General features: G+C 54.3%; 1 protein-coding gene across 6 annotated transcripts in view; it reads right to left on the bottom strand.

Annotated features, from left to right (window-relative positions):
• The window catches only part of SHANK3 (SH3 and multiple ankyrin repeat domains 3), a 51289-nt gene that overhangs the window by 14613 nt on the left and 24551 nt on the right, over window positions 1–12125 (bottom strand). For 5 of the 6 annotated variants that reach the window (XM_053199602.1, XM_053199601.1, XM_053199605.1 and 2 more), the window contains exons 16-21: window positions 11806–11930; window positions 11572–11704; window positions 10530–10610; window positions 6461–6484; window positions 2736–2866; window positions 2030–2114 (exon numbers count right to left, since the gene is read on the bottom strand). In XM_053199602.1, the coding sequence (XP_053055577.1) occupies window positions 2030–2114; window positions 2736–2866; window positions 6461–6484; window positions 10530–10610; window positions 11572–11704; window positions 11806–11930 (579 nt within the window). The remainder of the gene's footprint in view (window positions 1–2029; window positions 2115–2735; window positions 2867–6460; window positions 6485–10529; window positions 10611–11571; window positions 11705–11805; window positions 11931–12125) is intronic. The other variant, XM_053199603.1, reaches the window with a different exon arrangement.

Genomic DNA, 12125 nt, shown 5'->3' with positions numbered 1-12125 from the left:
GAAGTGGGGAATCTGTTCTGATACCACCGAAGGTGGGGTGGGGACCTCTGCCCAATGAAGAGTAGCAAACATTTCTCAAACACTGTGTTCCAGCCTCAAGATTCAGGACCTGCATCTAGGAACAGTATCAGTGGTTGATGCCTATACTCAGCCTCTGAGTACAGCCCACTGGGTGAGCCACATCGTCGACTTGGAGGCAAGTACTAGATGGGACTCAAGTTTATGGACCAGGACGCTGAGGTTTCCAGGACTGAATCATGTGCCCAGGACAAGGGTGGGTGGGGGACTCTGGGAATCTGACACCTTGACCAACACTCACATTGGTGATGGGCAGCAGGCCAGGGCAAGGAGCCTGAAGATGAACCCCTCTCACTCACTCACAGAATGAGCACAGGAGGGTCCAGGAGGAATACCCACCAAGAGGCTCACATCCTGCAGGGAAGGCACTGAGATCTGGACCTGTGGTGGTCAGTCCTGGGACTGGGCTGGGCTGAGCGACAGGCCATCCAGGCAGACTGAGGCCAGGTGCAGAACAGCGACTGTTGGTACACCCAGGTAAGAAGGAAATGGAGACAAATGCCCCCAGATGAAGTAGGAGAAGGCTGAGACTGGTCCCCAAGGCCCCAAGGCAATGAAGAGCCCACCACGGGTGAACTGGAGGGATATGGGGTGGTATCTGCTCTGCAGAAAGCCCCCTTCGGGCAGGTCTGGGCAGATGGCTGGCATGATGTCTTACCAGAAGACAAGGTAAGACCTTGGGCAAGTCACTTTACCTCTTTACCTTAGTTTCCTTACCTGTAATACAGAGGTACTAATAGTATTACCTCAACAGGGTTACTGTAAGTATGAAATGAACCAGTGTGCATAAACACTGTGGTGTTTACTCTGATGATGAACAGATGATGGGGGAGCTGCAGTGTATGCAGACCGATGGATGGACAAGTGGGCAGGTCTGTGAAGGAATGGATGGAGAAGTGGGCAGGTGAGAGGGGACTACATGTCTAGAAGGAAGGGCAGTGAGTGGAGCTTGTGAGATGCCCCAGTCTGGGGTCGAGAGAGATGGCTACATGAGAGGCGTGACAGCGAGTGTGAGGCATGATGAGGCCCCAAAGAGACAGGTACAGAAGGCACAGAGGCTAAGGACACAGCCTTGAGAGGACCCACATTTGGTGTGGAGGTTTTTTTTAGGTTTACATCTTGTCCTGAACAGGTACAGCCTGAGAACAGAGGAAAGAACCAGGAAATGTCCTAAAGCTCTGGGGAGGTGAGCAGAAAAATCAAATGCCAGTTGAGGTCAACAAGAGAAGGGCTGGTCATGTGTCTGCTGGAAGGAATGCCCTGCAAACCACTGGTGACCCTGGTGGCAGCAAAGTCAGTTTTAGGTGTGGAGAGAGCTACGCTGCCCCAAGCTGAGGAGCAGATGAGGACAGAGACAGCAACTGCAAGTGACTTCTGGAGAAGACTGGCTGTGAAGGAAAAGAGAGATACAGAACAATACCTGGTGGGGGGCGCAGACTGGACGGGGAGGAGCGGATGGAGGGACGCAGAATGGACGGGGAGGAATATGGGGGGGCGCAGACTGGACGGGGAGGAGCGGATGGGGGGCGCAGACTGGACGGGGAGGAGCGGATGGGGGGGCGCAGACTGGACGGGGAGGAGCGGATGGGGGGGGCACAGACTGGACGGAGAATAGCAGATGGCGGGGCGCAGACTGGACGGGGAGGAGCGGATGGGGGGGGCAATAGTGGACCAGAGCAGGGATGGGGACACAATGGACAGGAAGTGGTGGATGGAGTGAGGAAGCCTCAAGGGTCTCTTTTGACAGTTTGTCTGGATTTGGGGAAAGGACGGATCCCACATATGTCCACAAACAAATGAGATTCCTGGGCTATGACCAGGGAGATGGGGTTATAAGGTTTCAGAGGAAACCTTAAGGAAACCTTAAAACCCCAACTGGAGGGTTGGGAGAGACAGGGTCCTCCAGCCCCACATCCACCCCAGCCCCACGCAACCCCCAGCCCAGCCGTACCTACAGACTTGGTCCGTGGAATCCCCTTCCGCAGGGAGCCGGGCAGCTTCTCTGGGCCTGGAAGGCCCTGGCGCTCAAATAAAGACTGTTGGAGTTGGGGGGTTAGAAGGAGGCTCTAGGGCACTGGGGGTCCCAGTTCTCCATCCAGCCCCAGCCATCCTTCTAAGCCTGAGATCAAACACCCCACACACTAATCACAATGGTGCTGGCACCAGTGGGGCCTGACCCAAGACTCAGACCCAGGCACAGAGACTCCAGAGAGCAGGGGCATAGCCAGTGGGGGCCTGGGCATAGAGTATTGGGTAGGGTTGACATGGACAAGGCTGGGGGAGTAGCCCAGAAGATGCCAAGTGAGAGGAGTCGGGGGGCGGGGTGCAGAGACACTGCATTGTACCCTCAACAGGGCTGGGGTGCTCTAGGTGGTCCTGGGTGTGGCTATGCAGGAGGCACTGGGACCCAGGGCCAAGAGTGAGCACTCAGCATTTGTTAAACTGTGGCCATTCTGGGAGGACAAGATTTCCCCACGTGTGTGAGAAGCCATGGGGTCCTTCACCCTCACCCCTGGAGAGGAGGGTCCAAATGACGGACTCCCACCCCAGAAAAATGCACAAATGCACAGTAGGGGACATGGAGCTCTGACCCCCGCGCCCCTCCCTGCCTTCTCCCCTCCCCATGCCCCCCCCCCCCAGCTGCTGGGGTGGCTTACACTGATCTCAGCAGGTGTGATCCTCCGACTCGTGGGCCGCTGTTTGACAGTGGCAGCTCTGGAGTCAGCGTCCGCGATGTCTGGCCTCAGCGTGGGCTCCGTGGCGGCTGCCAGGATCTCATCCAGCTTCTCTGCACAGCCAAGGGAGGCACCATCTCAACCACCTGGACCCTGAACCTGCTCCACCCTCGTGCACCCCATGCTGAGTCCTCCTGATGTTAACGGAGCCACTGGGCCCTGCCCGCCTGATGTCCCTTCTTCCAGACCTGAGGCCGGGGGTCAGAAGCCGAGTAACATGCATCCCATCTGAGTCCCACTCCCGCCTGGCCGCTCTGTCCTCCAAGGGTGGTCCAGGTCACCCTTCGGACCCCACTCCAGGAAAAGCCTGACTGACCATTCGGGAGAGGACCAGGACAGGGACAGCACTGTTTGGAGTTTCAAGTCTTCCTGAATTTGTTGCCCTTGGCCCTGTCCCTTTTCTCCTCAACACCTGGCAGTACTCATCTGTCTGTAGCTGCTGCACCAAAAGCTAAGCTGCCTCTGATGGACCTCAGCCCTAGGACAGACCCTGGTGTGCGGCAGGTGCCCATGGAAGGTGTGAATAAGCTACGAATGAATGAACAGGGGACACTGCCTGAAAACAGAACTCACAGTCCCAGGCTAGGGACCTAAAAATATGGCTCCACGCAGATGAGCAGGCCAAAGAACCTCCATTCCTGGAAAAGCAGCCCCACCCTGGGTGGGAGGTGCTGATGGTGCTGAAGGGGCTTCCACGGGCCCCTTGAGAGGAGGGTAAGGAAGATGGGGGGTGGGAGGGGTGGGGAGCTGATGTGTGAACGAGGCCCTAGAAGGGAGAAAGGCACCAGGAGGCCTCAGGCAGCATTCTTTTCAAATCCATCATAAAGAAAAGCTTTGTTTGCTTGTTTTTATTAAAGCTGTTTAGTACTTTTTAAAGTGGTGTTTTTGATTATCAACATGACTTGGAAATTGTGTTAAACGCATGTGTCTGAGAACTGGCAGCTGTGGTCCACTCAGGGCCGGATGTGGGCTGCAGCAGGAGTTGGGGGCAGCTCCCGTGCCCACATGGCTGCCACACTGACCTCACCCCACTCGTCACTCAGGCTCTGAATCCCCAAGCCCTCAGGGCTCATGCCACCCTAGAGGGCCATGTGTCTGGTCACGCCCGGGCTTTCGCTCTCCAAGTGCCTGTTGTCAGAGGACACAGTCAGCCCCAACACCTCCCACCAGCACCTCCTGGCTCTGCCTCTGCAACCCACTCTGCAACTGCCAGGGAGAAAGAAGTCAGAGCTGGCCGGCACCCAACCCGGACCAGACCCACATCGCGTACCACCTCTGTCCTGACTTAACCTCTCTGTGACTCAGTTTCCTTATCTGATAAAACAACCCTAAAATGGTGGCTGCTTCAGTGTCTACTGTCTGTACCTACTGTCAGTGTCTACACATGACAAGTGCTGCCCTGCCTGGCTCAGGGGAAGCACTGAACACACACGGTGTGCCTTCTCTCCCCAGAGAGCCCGTGAGCTCTCAGGAGGAAAGAGCCAGTACCATCCCCTGCCTGCCCTGAGCGTCCAGCCTGGGCCCTGAGTAACACAGGAGTTCAGCAAATGTTACAACTCACCAGAGCATGCTCCATCTACAGACTAGCTTACCGGTCCTGGGTGTAGCTCCCAGCGCCACTGGTACCTGGGCCCAGGTGCACACCAGGAAGGGCTCGTTAGAGGGATCATCTTCTTTGTTTTTGTAATGAAGCAAATAATTCCCCTTTGGAAGCTGAAACCACCATCACCACCCTGCGTTCAGTCCTTGGTGATTTTCAGTGAAAAGAGCTTCTGATGAGCCTTCTCTCATTCCTCACAACCACACAAAGAAGGTACTGATACCGCCCTCATTTTACCCAAAAAGAAACTGAATTTCTGAGAGATCGGAGTGCTCCAGATCATAGATTCAATAAGTTAGGGGTCAGACTTAACAACCACATTTTCCAGAAACCTCAGACATAAAGACATGAGTGAAGTAAAAAGTGAGCATGTGCTCACCCGAGCTGTGGGTTTGGAAGCTGCATCTCTAGCTCCAGAAGAACTCAATCCCAGAGACCAAAAGCAGAGTGCACATGAAGTTAGCAAAGCAAATACTGCTGGAGGTAAGGTGATGGTGCTGGGGCCAGGCAAGAATTATTTCCAAAAGAGAAAGAATCAAGAATTCTCCGAACTAACAGCTGGTGAGGTTGACACCAATCCCCACCGTTATTAGAAAATATATTCTTAAATTATTTTAGATACTCAAAAAAGAAAATGAAGCCCTCTAGGAACCAGGTCTGGGGCACTGGGAACCGCACATTCCCATCAGCCTCGCATACACTGGTTATCAAGATTCCACATGTGCTGGCGACACAGCTCGATGTGCAGCTGTTTCAACAGCCAGAACCCAAGCAGGTATGATGGGCCCCAGGGGTGAGGAATCACCCGTCACCTCCCCTACAACTGGAAGAAGTGCACAGGCCGCAGCATGGCACCCTGGGAGCTCCACTAATGATCTTAGGACAGAACCAAAATATTCCAGAAATAGCTTGTGTCTGCCTCATAGAGTGAAGAAAGGCGTCCCTAGGGGACACCCAGTTTTAATACCTGAAAAGACACCAAGGAAAGCACTTCACCTGAGATTAGGGCAAGGGTCAACAGGAGAGCTCTGAGGGCCGGACCACAGGCCATGCTGGAGAGCCTGGGCCCAGACAGATGGTGTTGGTGTGCCCCCAGCACAGGGAAGGCCCTGTGGATCCCAGAGTGAGGGATGGGTGGGCACCAGGCACACGGACAAACGGGCAAACACACATGCCTGGGGCCACAAAGCCACCTCAGGCTTCCCTCTGGCTCTGACTCCTATTCAGCAGAAAGAGTCTCCCGTCCACTCGAGAGATGGAGAAGACTGGCAGAGGCCAGGCCCTGAGATCTCACCAGATGCTGGACCTCAGACTCTGTCCCCCCCACCATGGAAGCTACATTCTTTGCAGCCAGGCTGGACACACAGAACATACAGGAAGGAGCCTCAAACAAACAGGTGAGGCCTGATGGGAGGAGCAGGGGGTAGTGAAGTCAACAGCCTGGGCTATGTTGGGCAGAGGAGCTCCAAGCTCCCTCCCCAATGCTGTGGGGCCTAGACTCCTGTTCTGAAGGGGCCATCAGCACCGGACTAGACCCCACAACAAATCAGCACAGAATGGGACCCACACACCAGGCACAAGGAGCCCCCAGAAAACAGGCAGAAAGAAGCAAATGGGCCAGAGCTGAGCACCCAACACTCTTGCCCACACTGGCCCAGTTACCATGCTCCCTGAGGAGACCCACAGCTGAGCCCTCTGAACCTTCCCCCTACCCAGCTCCAGAACATGGCAAATGGTGTGGCCTCCACCGGGAGGCTTTCCCAGCTCTGCCTCACTAGGCTGCCCCCACACTCACCTGAGCCCCCAAAGCCCATGGCTGTGCCTCACTGTCACACCCCCACAGAGCCACACCCCTGGACCCCCCCATCCATCCTTCCCCAGTTCCCTCTACTGCACCCCACCAGATCCCCAGGGAGAAGGCCAACAGGAAGGTACAGCCCAGGCTTCCAGAGCACCCTGACTTGACATGGAGCCTCTTCACACATCAGCACTTCCCTGGACAGGGTCAAACAAAGCTGGGGGCATGGGGACACAGCAGATGACTCACCCCCTTTCCTTCTCCGAATGGAGGCTTGCAATCAAGAAACAGAGCACAGGGGTAAGAGGCAGGCTTCATCCATCGGCATCTGGGCCCCCTTCCAACTCCCACCCCTTCCAACAACCGGGACCTCCCAGATCCTGTACAACCCTGGCCTAACCCTCCCTATCAGACCCCAAGTGGCAAATGTGCCCAAATGCCAAGTTGGTACCCAGCTTGAAACTCAAGGTGGAAACAACCACAAGCAGGTATACATGCTTGTGTGTATGCATACACATGCACATGCACACACACATACACATCCATGCACCTCCACTCACACATATGCATAATTGCACTTATGCACACACAGGCATGCACACACGTGTGGAGATGTCCACATACAACTTAATCATACTCAGTTCAATCAAATGTTTGTTCAGAAAAAAGGCAACCCCCGCCCAAAAAAAAAAGTTCAGAGGCCACTAACAGTTGCAGTGGTCACCCTTGAGTATTCCGTACAGTATCAAAGAGCAGGTCAATGTGTTTGCCAGACCACGGCTGATCAGATATCACACTCAAGCACGGCACCTGCTCTAACATTCCCATCACGAAAGAAAAAGGGACCCAAAAGCCCCAGATTTCTCACAGGAAGGCAGAGAAATAGGAGAGGTTTAGACCCACCAAGGCCCTCCCTGGCCTGAGTCTCCACTGCTCTGTGCAGCCGGCTCATTATTGATTCAGGCAGACGGACATGTGGTGACCACTGACCATGCCGAAGGGCACTGGGAGTGCCCCACCCTTCCGTCTCCTCCCACCACCTGCTTTAGGAGGAGGGCTCCTACCCCAACCTCTTCCTCTCAACCCCATTTCCGCCAGTCACCTCGGGCCTTCATTTTCTGGACACTGACACTACCATCCCCCACAGTATGCTCTTTACCTCCTCTCCCTCCTGCATGACCTTGCTTCTCCCCCACACCCACCAAGGAGCAGGAAGCCATATGGGCGTGAGTCTCCACCCTTGCCACCTGCTTTTTCTGCGGCCTCACACTTTCCTTTCTTCCCAGGTGTTCAGGCCGTCTTCTCAATAGACCACAGCATCCTAACAGGTTCTATCAGTTCTTAACAGTGTGACAGAGAACTGACATGTTTATGCTGCCAATGAGCCTACAGGTCTTATTTCTATCTTATAAAAGCACAAACACTGAATCATGGGATGACCCCTTAGGTACCCAGGGAAACCCTGATGCTGGCCTGGCCTCCTCAAACCTACAGAAAGTAAGCAAGCAGTCTGGTTTCCCCCGACAGCTGTCCTCTGGAGGCAGGAGTAGCTTCTCCCTCTCTGAATGGAGCTACATAGAGTGTAGGTCCAGCTTCAACATAAGCTGTGAGCCCGCCCTCACTCAGCAGTGTGCATGGAGGCTCTGTGCTAAGCTGTCCCTTTGTCCTCCCCCAGACTCTGCTCAGGAAAAAAATGGTGGAAACAATGCTGACCTGAGGCAGCAAGAGAGAACACCTCTGAAAGACAAGGGTGTACGGAACGACCCTGTCACACAGCAGCAGGAGGGCCCCGGATCACAGCAGAGAGGAAGGAGCTTCTTTAGACAGAAGCATCCCATAAAGCAGAAGGCAATTCTTCTGTTTCCGCAGAGCTCAGTCCCCTGGCCCCTGGATTACAGATCTCAGGCTGCCTATGCACCTCTTCATGCAGAACTAGGAGGGTCCCTTCTGAACATGCAGTTCATCATGGCTATGTGACAGCCTCTGGAAGGAGACTCCTGGGACCCACCCACCAAAGCCTTGGTCTGGAGTCCAGCCGGACCCAGGTGCCTACGGGTACTGGTTTGTCAGTCAGTTTCCATTCTCAATCAGTATGACAGATCAGCTCCCCCATAACTAGTCTTGGACCTTTGTGACCCTGGGGCCAAAAGTCTGCCAGCTTCTCTGCCTCACTCTTCAATGAGTGGGTTTAGTTGGGGACAGAATTCTAGGTGGAAAGGCATTTTAATTCAAGACTTTAGTTATTGTTCCATTGTCTTCTAGCATCTACTATTGCTGACGAGAAGTCTGCTGTCAGTCTAACCATTGTTCCTTTCTATGTCATCCAGCTCCTTTCTCTGGTATTTAAGATTTTTCTTGTCTATGGTGTTGTGAAGTTTTACTATGACAGCTCTAGATGTAGATTTGTTATTTCCTTGCTTGGGGTTTATACTTCTTCAAAATGGAATTTCATGTCCTTATTCAATTTCTGAATATTCTTAGCCACGTACTCTTTAAATATTGCCTCTTCCTCATTTTAATCTTTCCCTCTGGGACTCTCATTAGACTGGGATTTTCTCATTTGTTCTCCATCATCTCTTATCTCTAGGGATATTTTCCATATCCCTATCTTTCTGTGCTGCACTTGGGATAATTTCCTCAGAATTATCTTCTAATTCACGGTTTCTTTCTTCAGCTGAATCTAGTACACTGTTTATCCCAGTCATGGATTTTTTAATCTCAGTGACTATACCTTTTGTTTCCATAACAGTTCTTTAGGGATCTTTTAAAATCTGTTTATTCATCTTTTGGTTTTTGGTTTTTGGGTTTTTTCTTTTTGGTTTTGTTTTTTGTTTTTTGTTTTTTTTGTTTTTGTTTCTGTTTTGTTTTTTTTTTTTTTTTTGTACTGTCCTGTTCCTTATGAGTTCTGTTAGTTTCCTTAAACTTTGTATTTAAACACCTTATTTTGCCTCTTTCATATTCTTTGATTTCTAGTTCTTCTGATGCTAATGCTGGTTCCTGGGCTTGCTTCTAGTTTTCCCACTTCTCTTGGGTCCACAGCCTCATCTCTTGGCTTTGTGGGAGCAACAGAACCCTAGCCCCTGCCATTAGGGTCTATAACACTGTCCCAAGCCCTCATGGACTATGGAAGCATCATCAGCTTCCTTTCACTTAACTGACTTCTCTTTTCATTCTTGAGGTCTGGGAAATTTCCTTTGTCTTGAGTTGGCTATATCCTTTTGGCTTTTACTTTCTTCAGAATATTTATGGGGAAGAAAAGTATGACCATGTCAGCCTGACCTATCTTGGTGGCTGAAGTCCACACTAAATGACACTGCAGTCAAGAGTGTCTGCCTGAAAGGAGGGGGTAGCTCAACCTGTGGCCAGGACAAGGTCAGGGGTCACTCTATTTGTAAGATCAGGAACAATTTTCAGACACAGGTAAGTGTTCCTTCTATAGCTGGGAATGAACAAAGCCTGAAGCCAAGGTTGGGGATCAGTCTAGAACCAGGATCAGGGCCTTTCCTGTAGACAGGACTATCTCAGAACTCAGCCTAGGACCAGAGTCAGCATTCCTTCTATGGCTAGAGCCATAGAAAAGTCTGGGACTAGAACTGGGCCATGTATACTGGGATATGCCCATTATTAACTGCCACATATGTCAGGACACAGTCATGTATATCTGGACACGCCTATGCTGAGGCTATTAACAGTCACATATTTCAAGACATGCCCTACAACGAAGCTATTGGGGGTCATCCCAGGATCGTGCTCACAACATGCCATACCAAAGCCCTGACATACTCTTATCTGCCTCTTGCAGCTTATGAGGGCCTGTCCCACCATCATACTAGTGATGTTCACACAGCCCTATGAGGTCAGCAGCTTGCTGTAACCCATGCTTAACTGATGAGTGAACAGGTGTTAGGAGGGCAAAATAAGCACAAAGATCAGAGAGCTAGTGTCAGCAGAGCCACGGCAGAGCCTAGGTCCCCTAACTTCTGCTCTTCCCTCACCTGGATGAAATGGAGGAGAGAAGTCAGACTGGAAGTACACAGAGCCAGAGGCAGCAGGTGCACATGCATGCAAACACACTGGGAGGCCAGGCCCTGCACCCTATCAGTCCCGGTTGGCCCACTATCTATATCCAGCCCTCATGCCATCCATGTGTTGTACCCCTCCCCACCACTCCAGCACCCACCCATTTATCTTTGACCTATTCATACATCCGTCCGTCTGTCCTTCCGCTCCCCTGTCTCTACCTGGCTTTGGCCCCAGCTCACTCTGCCTGGCCTCCCACCCTGGACTGTCTGCCTGCTGTCCACCCCCCACTGCTCACCAAGTTCCTCAAGTTCAGCCGTCATGGACTTGGAGCGCAGGGTCAGCGTGGTGCTGGGAGCCCTCTTGGGGGGCGGCGGGGCTGCAAAGAAGAGGGAGGCCTTGGACCTCCTGTCCAGCAGCAGGCAGCGCGGCGTGGCCAGGTGCAGGTGCCACTTGCGCTCCACCGCCTGGATCTCCTCGTACTCCCGTGAGGATGAGTCGCACTGCGCCAGGATCTTGTTCAGGCTGCGGCTGGATGCAAACTTCTTCATGGCGCTGGGAGCTCAGGGGGTTGCTGAGGGCCCAGCGGGGCCGGGGTAGTTGGGGCCTCAGGAGGTAGGTGGTCAAGGGCCCCAATGGGGGTCACGGTGCTGGCCAGCTCCCACCTGAATGCCCACCCTGTAGGCTCCGAGGGCTGAGCAAGGGGGCACCAGAGCCATGAGGTGGGGGCTGGGAGGGGTCTCCCGGCAGGCTGGGCTCCTGCTGCTCCAGGGCCCCCCCACCCCAGGCCCTGGAGGCCGCTGCCCCTCGGGGGACCAGGGTGTGGGCAGCAGAGCCAGGATCTGGGCTGGGCCGGCCCAAGCTGGCAAAGCCTCCCGGGCCCAGGCTGTGCCGCGACGTCGCGGGGAGAAGACGCTTTTCCTCTTCCCTCAGGTGCCGCCTCCCCCTTCCCTCCGACAATAAAGCGGCGGCAGCGTCAACCTCACAGTTGCTATGGCAACCCCGGCCTCCAGGCAGCTGCTGGCAGTGTCGGGAGGAGGGCTCTTCCACGCCAGGGGCTGGGGGGACGCCGGGAAGGAGGGGGTGGGGATCTGAGGAGGGGCACCCTGGGGTCAGGGGTCAGAGGTCAGAGGCTGGGGGCCAGGGTTGGTGGGCTAACATCAGGGATTGGGAAGCCACCCAGGCCATGAACGTGGGTATTTCACCTAGGTTTAGGCATCTGACCTCCACAGTCTGGGGTCAGGGCGTGGGCAGAGGAAAGTGAGCCTGAGGTCAAAGGTCTCAGGTCAGGAGCCAGAGGGGAAGGTCTGAGCACAGAGGCCTGAAGCCCGGCCCCTCACCTCTGCGCCGAGCCCCGTCTTCTTCTGGCTTCCTCGTCACAGACACAACCTTCATGACGAGGCGGTTCCCGCCCTGGCGGATCAGAGCCACCACCTGCTTGTGCCCGACCTTCACCACGTTCACCCCGTTCACCTGGGACAGACAGGTGGGTGGTGGGGGTGTTCCAAGTGTGTCCTCCTTGGGGCTCAGAGGTCAGCACCCCACCTGGCTGCACAGGTAAGGACAAGCCTCACCTCGATGAGGAAGTCTCCTGTGCGCAGCCCGGCCCTCCAGGCCACACCCTCCACATCCACCGACTCAAGATACTGGAGCGCAGGGAAGGCCGGCGTGGGTGTAAACTCCTCGATGGGGGTCTCTGCTGCGGTGGGGGGGGGGGGGTGGGGGTGGGAGGGAGGGGTTGGGAATGGGGGAGGGCAGTTAGGAAGGTGCTTCACCTGCGTGGTCCAGGTGGAGGCAGCTGCCACATAGCAACCTCCCACAAGTGGCTCCGCACGCCGAACAAAGGACAACTGAGGCAGCATGTCAGGGTGTCCTGGGGCTGGGGGGGCAGCAG

The sequence above is a fragment of the Acinonyx jubatus genome, chromosome B4 (assembly GCF_027475565.1).
Source record: "Acinonyx jubatus isolate Ajub_Pintada_27869175 chromosome B4, VMU_Ajub_asm_v1.0, whole genome shotgun sequence".
Classification (NCBI taxonomy): Eukaryota; Metazoa; Chordata; class Mammalia; order Carnivora; family Felidae; genus Acinonyx; species Acinonyx jubatus.
Note: the sequence above shows the minus strand (reverse complement) of the source record. Positions and strands in the feature narration are given on the sequence as shown.